The 23,783-nt window shown below is 43.5% G+C and overlaps 1 protein-coding gene across 1 annotated transcript in view; it reads right to left on the bottom strand.

Annotated features, from left to right (window-relative positions):
• The window catches only part of Ppfibp2 (PPFIA binding protein 2), a 146,261-nt gene that overhangs the window by 100,131 nt on the left and 22,347 nt on the right, over nucleotides 1-23,783 (bottom strand). Inside the window, exon 2 of the mRNA XM_051192650.1 lies at nucleotides 8,424-8,523. Coding sequence (XP_051048607.1) covers nucleotides 8,424-8,487 — 64 coding nt within the window. The 5' untranslated portion in view covers nucleotides 8,488-8,523. The remainder of the gene's footprint in view (nucleotides 1-8,423; nucleotides 8,524-23,783) is intronic.

Here is a 23,783-nt window from a genome sequence, read left to right as displayed (position 1 = left end):
TTGGAGGCTGTAGGATTCTCAGCTACACTGAGCAAGGCCAACCTGGGCTACTTGTGTTACTGTCTACAAAATAAACTAGCATGCAAACCTCATTCTAACATAGCAATGTTGAAATGTAGAGTCTTGAGATAATTGGGAGCCAGGTGTGATGTCACATGCCTGGGATCCAACACTTGGGAGGTTGTACAAAGAGAATCATAAACTGGAAGTCAGCCTGGGAAAGTGAGACCTAGTCTCCAAAAAAAGGTAAGAGGGAACAGAACTAAACAATTAGAAAGGGGAAGGGGGGGGGGGGAGAGGTAACTGAAAGGACCGGAACTTTAAAGGAAGAAGGGGGAGGAGAAAGAAAATAAAAAAAAAAAAAAAGGAAAGCAAAGGAAAGAGAAAATGAAATGATAAAGGGAAGAGGGAAGGGAAGGGAGAACCAAAGAATGGTAATTATTAAATGTGTGAGGGCCTCCCCTTCATGAATAGATCAATGACTTTCATGGGAATGGCTCAGATATGTGGGGGAGTTCTAATGAAAGCATGAGCTCTGTGCTCATTCCTTTTCTCTCTCAGGCATTTATTTTGCCTTCTGCCTTCTGCCTTCTGCCTTCTACCATGGGATGACACAGAAGACTACCCTTGTCAGATGTTACATCCTTGATACTGGAGTTTTCTGTTTGTGTTTACAATGGTGAGAATTTTCTTTACTTTTTTATAAACCTCCCAGTCTCAAATGCTCTATTACAGAGCACAAAATTAACTAAAACATCCCTGCTTCCATACTTCCACAGGAAATAAGACAGATTTCCCTAATGTCACATTTATGGTCTTTCAGATCCCTTTGTTCAGTTGATTGCCCCCCACAAAAAAGAATAGTTCACACCAGGCAATGGTGGTGCATGCCTTTAATCCCAGCACTCTGGAGGTAGAGGCAGGAGGATTTCTGCGAATTGAAGGCCACCCTGGTCTACAGAGAAAGTTCCATGACAGCCAGGGCTACACAAAGAAACCCTGTCTCAGTGGTTGGGGTGGGGGATAGTTCTCCGACTAAAGAGTTAAAGGAGTTCACTGTTTCTCTCCAGAGTTGCCCATCTCCTGAATGGAGGCTCCCTCCATGGGTAAATCTTTCTGAGACCAGCCTACCTCTGCAGAGTGACATCTGCAGCCAGGACTACATTCAATTTGCTGTGTGTCTGGGGTAGAGTGTGTGACAGACAATGTTTACGACCCTAATCACAGCTTCAGATCAAGCTAGCTTCTCAAGTCAGTAATACAGCAGAGCTAATGTTTTCATCTCCACTGTATGAACTATTCACCCCACCCAACCATGTGTCTATATCCTAGTTCCTGGTTCCTGTCAATGTGTCACCTCACATGGATCAAGGACTCTACAGGTGCAATTGAGGTAAACCAGGAAATACTTAGAGAGTTGTGACCCCTAAAGAAAAAGGGGTCATGAGCTGAGGAATACCATAGAACTCTGACAGTCATTGGGCAGGCATACAAAGCAAGCTACACAGAGAGAAACTCCTAAGAAACCCATAGATACAAAAGCATATGCACATACAAACCTCTCAGAGCAGTAGAACTGAAGGGAGACTCAGGAGCTCAGAACCTCTGTGGTAAAAGCAACTGAGTCAGTGTTTGGCCTATAAGCCACTGCCAAATCCTCTATGAGCTACAGTCTGAGGTTTTTTGTTTTTCAATTTTTATTTGTAATTTTAATTATATGTATGTAGGTACAACTGTGTGAGGCTTTGTGTGTGTGGGTGCAGTGACTTCAGAGACCAGAAGAAGGCAGTAGATCCCTAGGAAGCTGTTCCTGTAATTTGGGTGCTGGGAACTGCAGTCAGGTACACTGTGAGAAGGATGCATACTCTGAATTGCTGAGCCTTAGCTTTAGCCTCCTAAGGTCTGAGCCTCAATGGCCTACTTGAGAGAAGGGGGCACATCTTTAGGCCTGAGCAAGAGTGACAATGAGGGGAGAACCTCTGTACGCAGAAGTAAACAATTTTAAAACCACAGTCTTAAAACTTGGGTTGGGAACCAGAATAAGAACACACAAATGATTCAGTATTTATGCAAAATGGCCATAACCTGAGGAGCTTTAGTCCCTCATCAAAGGGCTGGGACAACACTCAGTTATAGACTGCCCAGCACACATGATATCCTGCCTTCAATCAGTAGCACCACACAAAAATAGATGAATAAAAAGTAAAAAGCACACACCATATTCTAGGAGTTCTCAAGGATTGCTCAGATCCAGAGGACAGAAACTGATTACCAAGAACAGAGAAAATGCAAATAACCACACTAAGTTCGAAAATATAGATCACTGCCTGTAACAAGTAAAAAGGCATGTGTGCCCAGGTGTGAACATGGGATGTTAGTGTCCAGTGGTGGTGGTGTAGGCCATCCATCATGTGACCATTGGTAAACTTCACCAAGTAAGTGCTACAGGTCACTGCAACTAAATGCAAGGTAAAAATCAATTTTAAATATATATGATTGCTTCTGTTTGAAAGTGAGATTCTGAAAAAGATATATCTAAGAAAGAAAATGAACAGTTACCAAAGAAATTAAATAGAGATAGAAAAATATTGTATGTAGCACAGAGATATCACTATATGCATATGTAGCTATTCACAAAATAACATACACAACCAAGCATGACAACTGATTGATCAAACCAAAAGTAGCTAGTTCAGAGTACTAATAGAAAGATTATCTCTGGCAATACTGATCCAAATATAAAGAAGGCACAGGTAAGGATACATACAGGGCCCAGATAGATGGCTCAGTCAGTAAAGTTCCTGCTACGCAAGCATAAGGACCTGAATTCAAACCTCAGCACACATACAAAAGCCATTTGTGGTATCATGCACATGTGTTTACGGCGCCAGGGGGTCAGAGGCAAGAGGATCCCTGGGGCTTGCTGGCCAGCCAACCTTGCCAAACAGTCAAGCCCAAGGCCTCAAAAAGCAAGGTGGGGGCTAAGGTGTGGCTCAACAGGTAAAATGCTGGCCATGCAAGAATGAGGACCTGAGTTTGGATCCTCAGTAGACACATAAAGAGCAGGACAGGGCGGTGACTCTTACAATCCCAGCACTTTGAGGAGACAAAATGAACCAAAAGCTTGCTACCATGCTAGCCTAGTCAACTGGAGCTCCTGGCTTAGTGCTTCAAAACTAGGCTGGAGAGCAATAGAGGACACTGATGTCACACTCTGTTCTCTATAGAAATGTACACCCACATACATATGCATACACACATAATGCATACAATATACACATGTGCTCAAAAAGATCCAAGATTAACCTCTGACATACACTTACACAGACACATGTGTACAAATATTTGTACATGTGTATGCACTTGTACCGCATGCGTGCATATACACATGAGCGTGCGTGTGCACACACACACACACACAAAAATAAAAACAAATGTGATGGATAAAATATGACCATCTATCTGCTGGAAAAAATAAAATTTCATTAAAACAAATACATTCCTAGAAAACTGTAGTTGCAAAAAGTTAAGAAACTAAAACCTGAATATTTATCCATAATCAGTGATAACAACTACAACCACCCTTCCAACAGGAAACAATAGGCCCAAAGGTAAGTGTATCCTATACCTCCAACCACAGCAACATTTAAAGAATAATTCTTGGCTTATCCAAACTCTCTCAGCAACAGAAAATGAGACCACAATGCAGTGTGGGAAGTGGGCTCTGCCAGCTGGGAAAAAATACACTGTTGGCTGCCAAACAGCAGCTGCCACAACAGAGCACTCTGACCTCTTTACACTAAAGGCAACCACTGACATTTCAGTCCCTAGACACCGCTAACTGTATTCCACCCCCACAAAAAAAAGAACATGGGATGGGGTACCAAGATGGCTCAGTGGGTAAAAGTGCTTGCCACCAAAACTAAAGAGTGAGTTAAATACTCAGAAACGATATGTTAAAGGAGAAAACAAGCTTCCACAGATGTCCTCTCATCTCCACATGCATGCAAGTCATGTGCACACATGTACAAACACACAAAATGATTTTTAAAATGTTGGTGATATGTATGCATGTGTGTATGTATATATTTATTGTACTTAGAGACAATGTCTGCCTATGCTTGGCCTCAAAATCCCAATCCTCCTGCCTCAACCTCCTGCATACTAGCATTAGACATGTGTTGCCATAAACCCAGGGCTTTCAACATAAATCCTGAATGGGAAACAGGCAGTAGAAGTGTGTACTGTTACTAATGATGCTGATGTAACTCAGAGGAGTGGACAAGACCAGCTAATGAGTACTGGGATGACAGCCACATCCTCAGCCACAACCCCCACGGCTGATACTCAAGGGCCAAAGGAACTATCTCAGTCTTGACCAGAACTTTTCCACCCCCATGAAATCTTTTATTCCTTCATCCAAAGCCAGACACTAATCAGGGCTGGTAGAGGCCTGAAAGATGAGTAACCACTTTCTTAGCTGACCTAAAACAGTCTTTATCCCTTATCAGTAAGTACATCTTAAGAGATAACTGCATGAGTGACCTTCTGCCAAAGCAAAGAGGAATACGTGGCCCTCTGTTCTGACCATGGGGCTCTGGTCCTATGCCAAAAGGGGCCTGACAAAACAGCTACTGAACCTGTGTGTTCACACAGTAAAGCTCTATGTAAACTTAGCATCCACGTTGGCTGCTTAGTGCCATCCACAGGGATGTAATTAAGCAACACATGGCTGGACTTCCACTGCCAACAACACAATTCAATTACAGTATTATCTGCAGAGGGAGTCATGGGGACTAATAAGAAAGAAGATTGGATGGAAGGTTATCATCCTCCTGCACGCTGCAACAATGGTCTTTGTATTAGAAACAAATCATTATTGGTACTGGTCCAAGGGTCTGTAACAGTCTCCTCCTCTCAACTTTCTCTCACAAACATCTGGGATTTTAATCATCTATCTTCATACCTATGGTATATCCTTTCAGATTTCAAGAACTCAAGTTTACATGAATACCACAGAGATGCATGCCCTTCAGATGACAGTAGAATGCTGAATCATGTAATATTCTGGTATTGACCAATTACAACTAAGAAACTAGGTAGGATTTAGCAACACAGGATTTAGCAACTACTGAGTCTTCAAAACTAGTGATAGTCTTAAAAAATAAACCCATCCAGAGGTCCAATAAGAGAAAATAAAAGTGAAAATCAGAATGATGCCAGAGAGAAGACATACACAGAAACCATTATATTCCTCCTAACCAATGAAAGGATAATTTAGTCACAAAAGCAAATAAAATATGGACATGACAGATGTTTATTAACTATTGTGTGTTGCAGACTAATGAAGAGATGTCAAAGCACAGCCTTTGTCCTCTTGAAAATGACATTCAGGTGCAATAAAAAGGGGAATATAAATGTAACCGGTCATTTTACGTGTGCTATAAATAAATGTAAATAAGGCAAGAGAAATGGCTTAGTCCATACTGTGCTTACGTGCTCCTGCCTCCTGGTTTCCCACACAGCGCATCTCAAACAGTCCTCTCTGGCACTGGCAGATTATTTAACTGGATCGTCAAGGCTTGCCTGGGCTAAGGATCTCCAGGCGAGAATGTGGAACAGGTATGAGGGAGGAGTGTGTAGTCTGTATGGCACATGGCAAACTGGTTTCCTCACTTTCCAGGACAAAGAGCCCTGTTTCTTTATCCTATTCCTTAGCTCCATCCTGGAAGGGTGTATCTGGATAGATTTTTGTTTCCATCTGAGACAACTGTGAGAGTTCTGTTGAGAGAAAAACCTAAGATTTTCTGGGCAGGTGGGTAGGGAAAAATAACTCTATGCAGACTATTTTATTTTTAATCCTAGCTCTACAAATTGCCTTTGTGATATGAGTATCAGTTTCCTCATATTTAAATGTGACTAGGAAACAGCTACTGCCTGAAAAGGGGTTCTGTTGTCCACATAAAGTGCTTCCAGCAGGTCCTGGCACGTAGTATGTACTATGAAATAAATGCTATTTATCGAGACAGAGACTTATGATGTAGCTCAGGCTGGCCTGAAACTTATAGTTATCCTCCTGCCTCAAATGCTAGAATTACAGGTATGAGCCATCATATCTGGCCAAAATGTAAGCTCCTGATAAATTAAAAAAGGAACAGAAATTTTTTCCTATGTTGAGCTTGTTCCTCAATGGCCAGAGTCCACTTCTCACTATGGAAGCTCCCTTTTACCCATCCAGGTTTTGTGGTTTCTGTTATATATTGTATGCACATTCATCCAGAGACTTGCCCAGGGTCTATAAGACTGACATATAGCTCTGATTGGTCTCTGCTTTTCTTATTGCCCCCCCCCTTAAAGACACAGCATCCAAGTAAGCCTGCAAATGTAGCTAAAGTCACTCTTCCCACAAATTTCTCTCCCTTGCCTTCAGGATTATATCTGTGGTTCTCCCCATGCCAACCATGCCACAATACGATTTGTCTCCTCTGCATCTGATGCTGTGTCCCTTTTCCTTCACCTGTCGCATCAACTTTTAGCTAAATACACTGACTCCAGCCCATGATTATTCTTGTTTCCTCTTCTGCAAAGCTTCTCTCCAGATCCCCTCAGATTTCTAATATGTCACCAGATCTCTTCTGAGATGTTTATTTTTGGGAGAGAGAGCGAGAGAGAGAGAGAGAGAGAGAGAGCGAGAGAGAGAGAGAGAGAGAGAGAGAATCCTCCGATGCTGTCTACCTGATGTTTTGAGACAGGATCTCTAATTAAGCTAGTGAGCCCCAGGAGCTCTCCTATCTCTGCATCCCCAATGCTGAAATTAGTAAGCCAGGACTACCACATTCGGCTATTTCATATGGTTCTGGGGACTGAACTTTGGTCCTCATGTTTACCCTACACAAGGCTACCTTCATTTTATTCATCCCTCAAAGAGTCAAAACTGTCAAGACATTTCTTGCTCTTTTGAGCAGAGGTAGGGATTGAATCCAGGACCTTGTACATGCCAGACAAGTGCTGTTATTCAACTGCATCCCTAGCTCCAATAGATGTGAAGATTCAACAGAATTCCAACCATAATCCCAACAAGCTGTCTTCTGTGTTTGGACAAACTGATTCTGAAGGAGAGAGAGAGATGGGTGAGGGAAGGAGCACTGACTCGAGACTCAGGCTGGCCAACACAATGGTGACTAACAAAGTTACAAATACTAACCCAACAAGATGTGACTTTAAAGGCTTACTGTAGGGCCTTACAGACTGTGACACTGGTAAAGAACCAAACAGAAGCCTCCACCTCTTGATGGTGTCTTCTCAGCAAGTTATCACGGACCCTAACTTAGAACAAGACATCCCGAACTATGGAGACTTAGAAAAGCAGGGCATTGGTCATAGCCTCTCAAGGACACCTCTGTTCATGGAGAAATTGAGAGCCTGCCAGATGACAGCTCAGCTGAGTTACAGTGGAGCCAGTAACATGAGGAAGCTTTAGGATACAGACAGCCTCCCTCACCTCAGGCTCCAACTCCCAGAACCCTCCTTGACTCAGATGTCTTTCTGCAATGGGGAGAAGCAAACAGGAAAGGGGCAGTACCCAGTGTCCTGAGCACTCACTCCCGGCAGTCAAGCCCCACTCAGCCAAGTACCTTCTTCTCCACCTCCTCCAGCCACAGAGCTCACAGTGGGGAAGCAAAGACCTGAAGCATGAAGCAGCAAACTCTGCAAATAGGGACACTGAAGTGTGTCCAATAAGGGCAGGAAGAAAACCTGGGGCCTGCTGGTAAAGTCTGCGATAACAGCCGTATTACCACAGTACAGCTTCCTGATTACTCCCTGTCAAGGGATCAATCAACCAGAACAGCCCACTGGGAGACTTCCCCAAGTATCCATAATTATACTGTAGGCTTTTTAGATAGTCCCTACTTACTAATGCAGATATTAAAACCAAACACTTAACGGTGAATTTTAAAAAATGGTAGGAGAACAAGAATGCTGTAATCATGGTGTGAATCAAAACTGCCTGCTGTCTCCTCATCACACTGGGTGACAGCTAGGGAAACGAGCAGAAGCTGATTAGGGAACAAAGTCAGCTCAATTTCAAGCTTCACTTCCACAGTAATAAGCCACGATGCGCTCTGAAAACTTTACAACACAATCAATCTCATTGCACCCAAACTGCCTCACAGCCAGAATCCAAACTGTAACAGAGCTCTATACAGGCATTGGTACACCCACCGAGACCAACAGAGACTCCTAAACTATCATACCAATAGAAGAGAATTCTATAAGAAGGGGAGGGGGCATGTACAGTAAACTATTTAAATGTAAACCACTTACTTAGTCAAACAAAGGGCTTTTCTCTATGGCAACAAAAGGAACTAGGATCTGAGATGTGGGGGGGACGGGACATCAGTCCTAGGGACCCGAGAGCTTACCTGCAATGATCCCGTCCATCTGCTCCAGGGCAGCTTCAAGGGCATGACTAGCATCAGAAGCCATGGCTTCTTTTCTCTGCTTAGTCTCCTCCTGCTGCTACTGAAAATTCAAATACAGAACAAAGGAGAAATTATAGAAGTTATGCATTATATGTGCAAGACCATGAAAGGGCTTTAGATCCATTAGCATATATTTTTCAGTGTTTAAAACAGCAGCTTTACTGAAGTAACACTGATAAACAGAACTGTATATATTTAATGTGTCCTGTCTATTGTGTTTGGACATATACAAAAACTTCATGACACCATGACCAAAATAATGAAAATAAACATAGCCAATTACTTTAAAAGTTTCATCTGCTTGTTTTGGTGCTAAGTGTAGTTATGATGAATGAGAAAGCTACTTTTCCCACAAATACTTAAGTGTAGAATACTGTGTCCACTGCACACACAGCAGATATTCCACAGGACCTGCGTTTGGTTCCTAGCATCCACATGGCAGTTCACAACTATCTGTAACACCAGTTTCAGAGGATCTGATGTCTTCATACATGCAGACAAAATACCCACATACATAAAATAAAAATAAATAAAATCTCTTTTAAAATCCAGGCCAGGGCCAGCAAGATAGCTTAGCAGGGAAAGTGCTTGGTGTGTAAGCCTCACAACCTCAGTTCCAGCTCCAGAACCCACGTACAAGTGGAAGGAGAAAACAGATGCCGAAAGTTGTCATCTGCGGCACACACAAAATAATTATAATTACAATGGTGACTATGATGATGCATTGGGGGGGGGTCCTAACAATGGGTATTTAGTTTCCAAATTCTCCATGCACTCTCTCCTTCATGGGAAGAATACTCCGACAACATGAATCTTGAGCATTCACATTTTGTAATAAAAAGCTACTAGCTTACCCAGAGTCCCCTGCAACAGCAAGACACAACTGTTAATCCTCTCCAAGCTCACAGTCAAGGCCCCAGAAGCTCTAACAACCACTGGAGAAGGCCCGACTATCTTAGAGCCACTTATATCCCTTACCACACAGTCCTTCCCTGCATATGTATGATCCTGGCTGGAATGCTCCAAATGTCATTTTCCTTTTCCCAAATGACTAGTGTGCCCCATCTAAAAGGGTCAAGTACAAAGATATGGAGAGAATGCTGTCCCAAGAATACTGCCTCTGTCTATCTTAGCTATTTACTCAACACCATGCTAGGCTAAATCCCAGCCTCTCCAGGCTAAAGACCACCTCCTAGGACACACAGTCCAGGCACTTCCTAATGCTCAATCCCTTTTCCCAGGGTCTGTTACTAAGGATGATGGACTTCCTCCCCTTGATACCATCCCCACCCACCCAGGGTAACTACTTCCGTGTCTGGATATTTCTGCCTCTTAGAAAGATACTGAATCGATACTGTCTTCTTGCTGCCTCCTCTCACATTTCCTGCTTCTCACCTTCCAGGGTGACAGGAGAGGTCTTACAACAGCATTTGTCATCCTGAGAAGATACTGAGCTCATGTCTGTAAACCGGGAACAGGAGTCATTGTTTGCTCATTCAGCAAAACCTACACATAGGCCTAATGTGCATCACAGTTTGAATGACCCAGGCATAGTGCTCCACAACAAAGCATGAAATAAATAGGTGGTTTTGAAGAAGACTCCACTCGCTTTCCCTGTGACATGGGACCTCTGGAAGAAATAAGAAGTTGCTTGGGAGATGAATAGACAAGGAATTTAAGATCACAAAGAAAGAATGAGTCTTAAGTCCAGGTCCAGATCTACCATATACTATCTACTGTGTGATCACTGAGCCTTGGTTCCCTCAATGTAAAATGAGGACAACAGCATCTAACTCACAAGATTGGTGTTGGGACCAAAAGGTCAGTAAAGTCACATCGAATGCTCCTTGCACACAATAAGGTCTGGTTTTGCTTTTAAAGTGAAGAAATACCTCTGGACATGACTTTGTCAGACCAGTTCATAAGATAAGATTTGAAGCCAAAATGCAGCAGGCCAGGGAAGAAGAACCCAGCTACACTCAGAGGCTGCCTCCCCTGCAGGGGGTCATGACAAAGGAAGAAGGCCATTCTGCACACAGATGAAAAAGCAGCTTTCCACAAGGGAAAGGTTCACAGGAAGTTCAGAAGCAAGGGCACTCAGCTAGGGGTAAGAGGTAGGATGATGGAAGGCAGGGGAGGGAAGAGTCCATCTTGAGTCAAGACCCACTGCACAGCTACTTAAGGGGAATTAGAATATTCACTTATACAGGAGATCAGGAGGCCTCACTAGTACTTCAAGGTCATGGTACAGGGGCCACACACTCATGGGTCAGAGAGCCCATGAAGCAGCAAAGTGGTCTAGTCTAGGCAGGCTCCAGAGTATGGCATTATTGGAATCTGAAAGGGAAGCAAGCTTGGGTCAAGACAGACAAGGTAGCAGGAAAAGGAGAGGTAGGCGAAGCAGGGCTAGTTCAGCCATAGCAACATGAAGTTTGAAATACTTCCCTCAAAAAAACATCTCACTGATCCTGGAAGGGAAAATGAACACAATCCTCCCCAAGGGCTATGACAGCAGTGCTGCCAGGCCAGCTTGGCACCACTCTTCCTATAGCTCTGGACTTCCATTTGCTCCCCACTCTAGGGCCACATCCCCCTCTGTGAGTTGCTACCTGCCATCCCCTCCACTCTTGAGTTCTCGCCCTAGATTTCTGCTAGGCTGCTTTACGCTTGCCCTTAGGTCTCAGCTTCTGAGTACCTTCTCGGAGAGGCCTTCCCTAGATATCGCTCCTAAAGTACACAATACCTAAGTATCTTATCCATCAAGTCTTCACTTCTCATCCTTCCACTTTCCCAATGGAACAAGGGACTCTGTCAACCCTTATTACCACTGTTGTCTCAGTGCCTTGCAGGGTACCTGGCATAAGCAGTTTGTGAGGAAATGATGAAGCTAAGCAGCCATCATCCCCTGAACTCTGCTTGGCACTGCTCCCATGGGCCACATAGTCTACTGGAAAAGACAGAAACATGAACAAATAATTACAGAACACTGTGAGGCGTACTGACACCAGGCAGGTAGGCAGCGTCACTGAGTCTTGACAGATGAGTTGGAGCTTTCTCAGAAGGTAAGGAGAATGTTCTTTCAGGCAGAGAGGGTGGTACATGAGGCAGGGAGGCATGTGAGGGCAGGACATAGCTGGCTAAGGTCAAAATGGTTGAAGAAATTATACAGGAGCAACCAGCTACCCTGAATGAGTCAAAGCCTTCCACAGACTCCCATAAGCAGGATCAGGACAATTTAGTAAGAGGAACCTGGAATCACTACTTCACCTTCAAGGCTCTGAATCCCAGCCTATAACATATTAAATGGTCTCAGCTGTAAACAGAGTGAAGACTTTTAAGGAAAGATCCCATACTTCAGCAGGCAGGTAGGCTCCACTGATGGGTCATGATTGAGACCAGGATGAAAATTGATAGGGTCAGCTTGGTGGGGGTCAACCCCCAAGTGTTCATGATATGTACCCCAGCAATAGAGAGGCCTTAAAAAAAAACACCTAGAGTGTCTGCCCAGTGATGAGTTCGTAGTTGGCAAACAGAAAGTGGGTGGGCCCTAAGAGTACCCTGGGAGCACACAGAAAGAGAGAGCATGAGTCAAAGGTATACCCTTGCCACAGCCCAGTAAGACTGGGGAAGCTGCTCCAGGCAGAGCTGATGAGCTCATTTCTAGACCTGCTGAATCTGAAGCAACAGCAGGAAACATGAGTAATGATGGATTCCTGCCAGCTGTCACAGGGCCACTGTGAAGCATTATGGTGTCAGGTATATAGGAGCAATATGCCACAGAAGCCTCCCCCAGATTTGTGAACACAGGCAATCTTACTAAATCAGGCAAGCCAGGAGTCTCTAGCCATTCCCCTTTTGATTGCTAACAGCCATACACAATGGGACAACCCTTTGCCTCTAGAATCTTGGGTTTTAAAAAAACAAAACAACAACAACAACAACAACAAACCTTCACTTCTCTTTTCACATTATTTGTATATGATCTTCCTACACTAAACTTTTAATTCTCTGTGAACTGCATGGAATAGACATGCCAAGACTTGGTCACAGATCCCACAAATTAAGGGCTCAGTCCCACAGGCTGTCCCCACCACAGATGTCAGTGAAAAGTTCAGGCCTGTGGGCTGATTGTAAAACAAGTGGTCTACAACCCCTTTCTCAGATTTGACAGTTTGCTAGACTGGCTCACAAAGCTTAAGATTCATATTTTGAAAAGGGTTAAGTATAAGAGTTCTAACCCATGGGGCTGGAGCAATGGCTCACGAGGTAAGAATGCTTACTGCTCTTACAGAGGACCAGGGTTCAGTTCCAAGCACCCAGGCAGCAGCTCACAACCGTCTGTAAATCCAGTTGCAGGAGAACCAGTGCCTCTTCTGAGCTTGGCGGGCTCCTGCACACATGTGGTATACATATATACTCTGGTGCACACACATGGTACACATATATACTCATATGCACACACACACACACACACACACACACACACACACACACACACACACACTGTTAGTTCTAACTCCTCACTCTCATGATTGGTTCCTTTGGTCACCAGCCTTCATTCTCTAGGAGTTGCATCATCTGCAAATACTTAGATATTATTGAAAGGGGTCTATTAGAAATAACAAAAGCTATTCTATATACACCTCAAGGCTTAGCAACACATCTAAAAGTTACTCTATGCCTCAAGAGTTCTAGGTGGCTTGTGCTAGGAACCAAGGAAAACAACCACATACACCATTGCTTATCATAAGACACACAAACCTCAGAGGCAAGTGTGTTATCTGACAGCAGACAAGGGTGAGCTCTGTCTTCCTTGCCTTCTCTGTTCCTCCCCATAGGGAAGTATTGTGTGACAAAACTTTTACTGGGGAGATACAACACACACATCTACTCGCCCTAGATTAGGAACTCACAACAAACCAAAATGCAGATAACATCAAAGTCCACCTTTGTGAACCAATGAGTTTTATTGGGGTTACTTATAGGAATATGGGTGATGGGTTACTTCAGGAGCAGAAATTACTCAAATACAGCTACATCACCAAAGTCCGTCTCAACATGGGTGACAGTTCACAAAAGCTGGGGACCAGGAGCACACTGCACAGCCTGCAGGCAGCTCAACAGGTTGGAGAGTGTCCTGTCCGAGTGACTCTGACCTAAAATTCTTCCAGGCAACTTGGCTGGCTTCTTTCATGCAGTTGGTCTGTTCTCAGAGCAGATTTTTTTTTTTTTTTTTTTTTGGCTCTGTGGCTCTGTTTACTCAGGCAGAGAGGGTCCTATTCAATCTGGTCAGTTTCAGGGACTTCCTGAAGCTCATTTTAGTTGTTTGCCTTCCTGTTTAAGGAGCTTCCTGCAGGGTGGAATGCTTTAATCTGTAGAAAACTATTAGACAACAGGAGGTAACACCTCCGCAGTGGGGTTCATTGTACACATGGGAATAAAGAATAGAAAGCTCAGCAAGCAATGTGTTGAGGGGTATTCCAGAAAGAATGGAAGTGAAGTCAGTAAGTGATACATCAGAAATAGACAATCTGACAGGCCAGGAAGAAAAAACAACCAGAATATAAATCCAAAGAGGAAGTTGGGTGACCTGTAAGCAGACAGTAAGAAGTAGAACAAATTATCTTCCCTACCAATGGGGAAAGATTTGTTTGTTTTTATAATTGGCTTAGCCATTCTATAACAGCAACCTATTAGATACAACACAGACAACTGGGATCAACAATGTGGTGTAGAGACTCTATCTCAAGAAGGAGAGACAGTATAGAGAAAGGCACAGCTCTCAACATGCCCAACATAATGACCATACTTATAACAGACACCGTTAAATCAATACTTAGCATGGCCATGCACTTGACCCAGATGAGCAGCCGTGCTTCTGACACCAAGAAATAGGTTCATCCTTGATCACAAAAATTAAGGCAGGGTGTTCTGTTCAAGAAAAGTTTCAGGGTGTGTATCATTTGCTTGGTCCTGCACTAATAGGCCCTTTATGGATGACATCTTTTTCTTCTCTGTGAGGATGGCTAATCCTGAAGCTCCTGCTATAAGGCAAAACCTTCCTTTCCTTTTTGCTACCATAAAAGAATGAAATGAAATGACCCTTGTACCTACAAAAGCAGCCAATAAGGAAAGAACAGTTATATTTAGAAAAGCAACTTGTGATGATGATACCATGATATCATGAGCTGCACAACATGATAAGTTGGATAAGTTGAAGCTGAACAGGGAGCAAGACAAATTGGGAGGAGAGATGGAATTCCCAGGAACCCCTGTTTCTCCAGCCTAGGAACAGCTGAACCTAGCAACCATGCAAAGTAGGCATCACCTACACAATCCCATACCCAAGGGCCATATAACTTCCATGATGTGTGGGTTCATCTCATAGTCTCTCCCCAGATAGCCAAGGAGTTCTACCACGTCACAAGGAATTGAAACCTTCTTCCTGTAACACACAGACCTCCCATAAACCACAGCTGCTTGTAAATGGTTATTTTAAGAAATGCATTCTGCTCTCTCTAAGCTTGGGAGACAGCCTCTATAAAGGCTAAATAAAAGAGACATCTCTTTGGAAAAGGAAGAGCAAGGAACTGTTCAAGCATGAAGGAGGAAAAGTGAGATTGGGAGGTCCTGGAAGTGCCTAAATCCTCAACCACATCTGTGAAGACCCTCAAACAGGTGCAGCCAGACAAACTTCAGTTAAGACCTAAACCCTGGGGCAGGCAACATGGCTCAGTGGGTAAAGCACTTGCTGCACAAGGATTAAGGAGCTGAGTTCTGATACTGACTACCTACCATAGAAGAAATCCTGGGCACAGTGGTGTAGGTTTGTAATCCCAGAGATGGGGAACAAGAGGATCTAGGGATTTACTGGCCAGACAATCTAGCCAAACAGTGAACTCCATGTTCAGTGAGAGATCCTCTCTCAAAATATAATGTAAGACTGGGTACAGTGGTACACACTTTTAATCTCAGCAATCAAGAGGCAAAAGCAGGGGGATCTCTGTGAGTTCCAGGACAGCCTGGTCTACATAGTAAGTTCTAATTGTAATTAAAAAATAATAAAGCTAATAAAGCTAATAATAATTAAAGTGAAGTTACAGGGAAGATATCTTACATCTAACCTCTGCTCTCAACAGGTGCGCTAACAGTTACATAAACCTACACACACACACACACACACACACACACACACACACACACACACAGAGAGAGAGAGAGGGGGGTGGAGGGAGGGAGGCCTGGACTCTTCTGAGTTGTGGCTGTGGGTCTTTACACAACTTATTTAACTTTTGTGAGGCTCCACAGTGCCATCTTCAAAGCCATATAAAATAAATCTTACTGCTAGGGGCAGAGTAAACAAGGCAGACCTCAAGTAAATACAGGCAACTGAACCCAAACATCCAATTTAGCTGCCCACTAGAACAACAACACAAGAGTTTACTCTGGAAAACACAAAACACAGACAACACAGCAGTCATACAGGCGATGCCAGAGTTCCAGCTATGTACCAAGCATGGAAGGATGTCAGCCCTAAGCTCTGGGAGAGGTTTCTGCAGTAATATGAAGCAGAGAACACCAGAGGCATCGGAACACTGTAGGAGGTTTATATAATTGGTGAAGAATTTGCTTAATTCAATGATAAGAAAAATACAAAAACAAGCAAATAACAAAGAAATGCCACAGAAATAAAAACATGTCGGAGAAATCACAGTCCTTACAGTGAAATTCCACATACTGATCCCACAGAAACTGCCCTGGTGACATGGGTAGATGGAAAAGTGCTGATGGGTTCCAGGGTAGAGCTGAAAACACAACTAAATCCTCATCCTCAGGGTTTCTATAGAAACCCTAAATCACTAGACAATGATAAACAAGTAAGGGAGATAGGCAGCTGAACACACTATGGTTTAGAGAAGAAAATGAAAAATATTAAAAGGATTTCAGTGCCTGTACCCCAAGAACAACAGTGGGAATACACATATCTGGGAGTGTCTGTTTTAACAAGTTATATATAACTATATAACTCTTTAAATTGTGTGTCTATAAGGGACTGAATACAATTTAAATTATCAGGGGGTTGGTAAGATGGCTCAGTCATAAATTGCTTTCCATATAAGTATGAGGGACCTGCATTCTGATTCCTCAACCCCATGTAAAGAAAACAGCCAGGAGTAATGGCACATGCTTGTGACACTGGCACTGAGGTGACAGACACAGGAAGATCCCTAGGACTCTCAGGCTAGCCAACTTAACCTAATAAATCAGCTCCAGATGAATTCAAGATCCTTCTCAAATTAAGATGGATGGAACTTGAAGAAACCAAAACTAAAACTGTCCTCTGGCCTCAGCATATTGTAATGGCTAGTCTTGGTTGTGGACTTGACTGTATCTGGAATGAACTATAATTCAGAAATGGAGGACACATTTGTGGTCCTCACCTTGAGGCAAGAAGACAACATGCCTTTGATAGGGATCTTGATGCTGGAAGTCACACTTTTAATTTGGGTCACACCTCCTGCTGGAAGGACAATGCAAGAAGGAAGGGGGCATGTTCCTGCTTGACCTAGCCTTGTCAGAATATTTATTCCCTCACTGGCAATGACACCTACTTCTCCAGGACATCCAGCCTTATGGGACTGATACAACTACTAGATTCTTGAACTTTCCATTCTCAGCTAGCCATTGTTAGACTCAGCCTGTAAGTCATTCCAATACATTCCCATATATATATATATATATATATATATATATATATATATACATATATATATATATATACACACACACACACACACACACACACACACATACATACACACAGAAAGAGAGAAGATCCATTCTATAAGTTCTATGACTCTAGAGAACATTAATACACATGTATACTCATACACATATATACACATACACACAGATTTAAAACAATCAGAGCTGGGGTGCAGTCTAATGGTGGAAAACTTGCCTAACATGGTTATGGCCCTGGGTTTGAGCTTCAGAACTGAAAATAAAAATCTAGAGGGTTGTAGCAGTGAACACCATTAATCTTAGCCCTTGGAAAGCAGAAGTAGGTGGATCTCTGAATTTGAGACCAGACTAAATGGAGAGTTACAGGACGGCTAAAGCTACATAGTGAGATCTGTTAATAAATAAATAAATAATAATAAAAATATGGCTGGCACAAAACCAAAATTTAATTGATGTGAGCCCCAATTCTTCTTTATACTCTCTTCCTTGTTGGGCTGAAATTTGTAAGCTACACGGATCAGGATTTATCCCACTTTATCTCATTTAATCTTCACACATGGTTCTCCATCAATTAGATGAGAAAACAAGGTAACCTACCTAAGAATGAATGAACACTCTTCCTCCCTGCTCCTGAGACAGGAATCCACTAAGAAGTTTGGAGCACAGGGTGACAGATAGGACTTTTTTAGAGGCTTCAATAGGGATTCGGCTCAGAAAAGATACCGCAGAGAAACAGCTGTGAACACATGAAAGCCAAACTAGAAAAGGGATGCTTGTAGGAGATGCCTTAAGTCCTGACCAAAGTTGGGGACAAAGCCAGTGAAATTTACTGACAAGAATGCTCTCAGGACCAAGAGAAAAGCTGAGTATGACCTGAGATTCCAACCCCAAGTCCCTAGGAGAACAGGAACAGACAAGTGGCACCCATCAGAGTACCCAGAAAATGTGCTAAGAGGCCCCCAAGAGCTCTGAGTCTTGTGTTCTCAGAGAAGTCTTGACAGAAGTTTAAAAGTCATTTATAGACAGAGAGTGTATCAATTGGAGAGGCTTGGAGTAATAGAGAGGAGTGCCTGGGATGCCCCAGAATATTCCAGCACAGAGAGAAGCTGCACCCAGGGAGATTCCAGGTGAGATGTGGGGAGAAGAGAGGCATGCGAGGAGACAGAACAGGACAACCAGGTGTGCCCACACTTCTCTGTAAAGCCAGGCAGCATCTCCTCTCCAGACTCTGGCCAGTGGTGAGCTCATCTGCTTCCACAGCCTCAGCCAGCCCTCCCCTCCATTACCTCACCCAGAGGATTACAAAAGCTGCCCCATAGTGGCCTCCCTCCCACTATCCCATACTACTCACCCCACACAGAATATTCACCCATCTCAGCAATCCTCAAACTTTGATGTTTATCAGGATCATTTGGATAGCTCTTTGAGCTGAGTGCCAGCTTCCCTGGCATAGAGGAGGCCTTAGACTCTGCTGGGCACTTCTCAGAAGCTCACCAGCAGACACAGGGTAAAATATGTAGCTTTTAAACATATGGAGGACTCAACCTACTAGGTTGAAATTTTAATTTCCATCATAACCTTTGACAGCCTTCTGCCCCATCCTAATGCCTTATTACTAGTGGTGTAATCATGACCGTCTGACATCTTTCCTGCTTTTATGACCATGACAACAGCTTTCCCTATTAGGCTCCAATGTTCCTCTCAAGACAATAAATAGTTCCAGGAACCTGAGCTCTATCCTGCCCACTTAAATGTGATTTCACCTAATCTCTTTCATCCTGCAGAAAAGGAATGACAGAGGCTGAATGCCTCTCCATCCCTATCATGTGTCTGGACTCTAGAATGCCAACTCTATAATCTGTGGAGAAGTAGCTACAGACTTACTGATTAAATAAACCAGCTCGTCGTTAGTGTGATAGATGGTTAAGAGCCAGTCAGTGCCCCACTACCCAATGCCTAACACCCACCAACCCTCCCCACCGCACCCCGTATCTTCACACTGGGTGGCCTCATTCCATCTCAGAGATCCCAGCATTGTTACCAAGCCAGAAACCTGGGAGTCCTCCCTGGGTTTTCCCTTCTTTCTACATCTGGCGGATCACCAGGTCTAGCGAAGTTTTCTTCCTTGCCCATCCCCAAGCTTTCCGCTGATCATCATGTCATTACCTCCAGAAATGGCACTGCCTCCTAACTAGCCAGCCAGTCTTAAGCCTATTTTAAAACACCTTTTGTTCTGTAACAAACAAAAAGATAAGGCATGCCATTGGGAGTCATCAACTAAAAGGTAAGGGACATTCCACTCACACCCATAGTTTATCACATCTCCAGCTATACTCTAGAGAAAGTGAGCAGACATTATGCACGTTATAGCAGTTACAGCAACGTTAGTAAATGAGGCTACAAAACAGCTGGTGTATTCAAGGTGAATAAAAGGCCCTATTGCTCCAAACAGATTAGTGAAAATTGATTAAAGGATCCGATGATTCATGTCACCTGGAAAGAGAAACATTAACTGTTCTAGTCACTTGTGCCATTCAGAAATGAACATAAAATCCACAGTCCAAGAAGTCACGAGTGCCTGTCTGCTCCAGCTCTGTAAGAAGCCAGGAGGCGGGATTAACCCACAGTCTTCTTAGCCAGGCCAAAGGAGAGGGACATTTTCCCAAGAAGACTGGAAACTGGGTTTTATTCAGCTCTTGTGATGTGTGCTGACATGTTCTCAGATAGAGGGTGACTCCCTCCAAAATAACAAAGAAAAAAGAACTCAAGAAGTTAGTCTTTAAAATGAAACCTGTCCCTTCTGAGTCTCACGGACTCAAGAGCATCCTGAAGACAAGGTCTCTTTCTCATACCTGCAAACTAGACTTACAAGTGCTAAGCAAAGATAAGTTCCATTTAAATATCTGTACATAATTCTAATCTACTTTTGTGTTACATTTCCTTTAGACACTCTAAATGCAGTCGCATATTCTCAATCACAATAATTACAACTTTATATTATTTTCCTTCTAATCTATGTCACAACTAAATCCCCTGCTGCGCCGCCCCCCCCCCTGTGTAGGGGGGGAGGAGAGAGACAGACAGATGGGGAGTGGCATGTTTGGGTGTGTATGCTTGGTGTATGCATGTGTATATGCAGGTAGGGCCATTTATAGGCATGCATCCAAAGACCAGAGGATGTTGGATGCCTTCTACTTTCACTCTCAACCTATTTTTTGAGACCAAGTCTCTTCCTGAACCTGACATGTGTCATTATGGTGGCTAATGCAGCTGGCCACTGGGCTCCTAGGGTCCATCATCCCTGCCTTCCAGTGCTCTGGGGCTAAGGCTTGCATGGCCATGTCTAGCTTCAACATGGGTGCTGCAGATGTGAACTCTGGTTCCTCCTGCTTTCATAGAGTACATTCTCATGTCTAGCTTCAACATGGGTGCTGCAGATGTGAACTCTGGTTCCTCCTGCTTTCATAGAGTACATTCTTACCCCCTAAGCCTCTCCCTAGTGTCCACATTCCTTTTGTAAATTATTCTTGTAAATTTTGACACAGCCTAAGAATGCAATCACCAATATGTGGTGGGGTTTTTTGTTGTTGTTATTGTTTGTTTGTTTTTGTCCTTTTACTTCATGGCTCTCTGACACCTTGTATAAAAAAATGTTATTCTAGAGCCAGGCGGTGGTGGTGCATACCTTTAGTCCCAGCACTCAGGAGGCAGAGGCAAGGGGATCTCTGAGTTAGAGGCCACCCTGGTCTACAGTTAGTTCCAGAACAGGCTCCAAAGCAATACAGAGAAAACCTGTCTTGAAAAACAAAAACAAACAAAAACATGTTATTCTATTAGTGACAATACTAAAATTATGAACAGCAATCTGCTATGAATGCTTTATTGTCTATTCAGCTTGATGTTTCAGTTAATGCCATCTTTTCTTCTAAATTTTAAACAAATAATGCTCCTTAGATCCACAAACTCCAATCCTCTTTACATCTCTGTCTCAACCAGAGGCAATTTCAGAAATAAGTCTTCAATCATCATGATACCTTCAGATTAAAGGAACAAAGTCTTAGCAGGGAGACTGAGGCAGGACAGAAAGACAGGAAAACTTAATGAGACGTGGGAAGGGTTAAAAAAAAAGCCCCTCATGCAGGAATCTGTTTAGTCAGAGTTCAACAAAGCTGATAAAAGCCAAAATCGCCTACAGAAACAGTGCATGTCTTCCTAAAGACATCTCAAACAAAGATGTTAAAAGCAGCAAACGATGTTTGCACAGGGCCTTGTGTTTAACTGTGTAGCCTTCCTGTCTCTTCCCTGAAGCTAAACAACGTACCTACTAGAAACCACCTGCAATTCTTATTCACCAAAGAAAAATCTTTAAGAAAAATAAGTAAATCTATGATTTACTATGATTTTTTTTTTACTTATTTTTTTAAATGTGGCTTAATCTATAAGCCTTGTTGTATAATAGCACATCCCTTATAAAAGATAACTTCAGAAAGCCACAGATTCATGCATAAAACCAGTTTAAAGACACTTGAGTAGAATCTCTGGAGAGGCAGGACCCATGACTTAGGGAGGCATACTCTCTATCCTTTTCTTACACAATTCTCCTACTCTCTAAATTCTTATAGGCAAGTCTAAAGCATGTGCTATCGCTTATCTCTACATCAACAACTCAGAACCTCAGCTTCACTCTGGATCATCCTATGGCCTAATCAAGCGTCTGTTTTTATGTGTGTGGAAGACCCTAAGGGGCCGGGAAGCTCTCCTCAGGCCCATGGCTGCAGCTGCTGGACTGTGTCTCCCCACGGACAGTGACTGTCCCTGGGTCTCCCCATCTTCCATCCTCAGCTGGAAAATCACCAGATCTGGTAACATTTCTTTCCTTCTCCCATCTCTCCAAACTCCCTGGTCAAAGCAATGCCTTCAAAATTACTTTGCTGTCTTCCTAACTGTTCTTTCAGTCTCCAGCCTCATCTGCCACTGCCACCACCCCAACATTCCCCATAGCAGCCAGGAGGAAGTGTCCCTAGAGTTTTTATAATGCTTCACAGCTTCCTGTCACCCAGGACATGAATAGAGGCCTGGATGTCCACAGAGGAAGGCAAGTCCCATGGAGCATGTACTGGTCAGAGACCACATTTGTACCCTAGTTCTTTCCTTTACCAGATGTTCTTGAAAATAATCCTTTAACATCACTGAGCCTCATCTTTACTAGAAGATGTAGGACTTATTGTGGGGTCATTGGAAGTTCACAGTTGCAGCAGTTATCCTACGTCTGGCTCCTGTCCTGAGCAGCAGCAAAGCCACTGTCACCACCACCCTGCTCTCACTCAAGGATCTCAGTTCATATGGTTGAGGGAATAAATAGACCAAACAGAAGAAGCCTGCAGGAAATGGGGGGGGGGCAATCTTTCCATTTATGAGTTTGTGAAACAAGTTATCTGCTTCCACATCATGATGTGGGACAGGCATAGAATAGAAATTCCCATTCTTAAGGGGAGAAATTGAAGGAAGAAGAGGGTCACAGAACTGCCATGGAGAGATTCCCAAGGGTAGCAGGTCATGTTGCCCCTTTCTACTCAAGTCTGGGTCCCTGAGACCTTGTCAAGTCCTGAAAAGCTCTGAGGTCACATGGTCCATAGAGTAAAAGCCTGACTGTGAGGTCTACCTGGCCTGCGAAGCCCGCCCCAAAGGGACAGACAAACTCTGTGTCATAACCCAAGGACAAGGCCACAGGCACTGGGTTCCCTGAAGAGAACACAGCAAAGTATTCTCTTGTGACAGAGGAGTCAAGGCATTCCAGAGGCATGAAGCCCAGAAAGTTGTTGCCAGAGATGCTGTCGGCCTCTGGTGGGTGATGTCTGGGTCAGTGACAGCACCACTTCACATGGTCTAAGGAAGGTTGAGCAGGAGAAAATGAAAGAATGCCACTTAAAGAAAAGAAGTGTGCTTTACTTGGCCCCACCTAATCAGACCATAGTAACTCCTAACAACAAACACTGGAGTTTTACAGCATCAAAAACACTGTTTTCTCATGAAAGACAGAGTTTTGATGCAGCATTGCTCCCTTAGCATCTTTCCTTGTACCAGGTTATTAGATGGTATATACTGGGCATTCCCAGCCACTCTTAATGAGTGAGTTCCAAGAGACTGACTGCTATGAACGTTTGTGCTGCATGCAAGCCCGCTCTGGAAGGATTCCTTTGGTTTTCTGGAAGTTCCATTAAAAACCAGGCACAGCTCCCATCACATGTCCTTGCTGCCCCACCACCAGTCATTTTTGGCATAGCCCAACCCAGATGTTTCCATTTAAGCACTTACCCAAATACTCAAGCCCTTCTCACCAAACCACAGCCCTTTAAAGACCATAATCCAACACCATGTAACAACAGCAGGACAGTCTCACAGCTCAACACCCTCCTCTACAGGGCACAAAAAGCATCCCAGGGCACTGAGACCTTACCTCCAAGTGCCACAAAGCCATACTTATGGCCCTTGCTGTCCCTCAGCACTGGATGAGGACAGATATCTCCCTCCCTATTAAAATGCAAGCTACTTAGG

This window comes from Phodopus roborovskii, unplaced genomic scaffold (genome assembly GCF_943737965.1).
Source record: "Phodopus roborovskii unplaced genomic scaffold, PHOROB, whole genome shotgun sequence".
Taxonomy (NCBI): Eukaryota; Metazoa; Chordata; class Mammalia; order Rodentia; family Cricetidae; genus Phodopus; species Phodopus roborovskii.
This window is presented reverse-complemented; position numbering and strand designations above follow the sequence as displayed.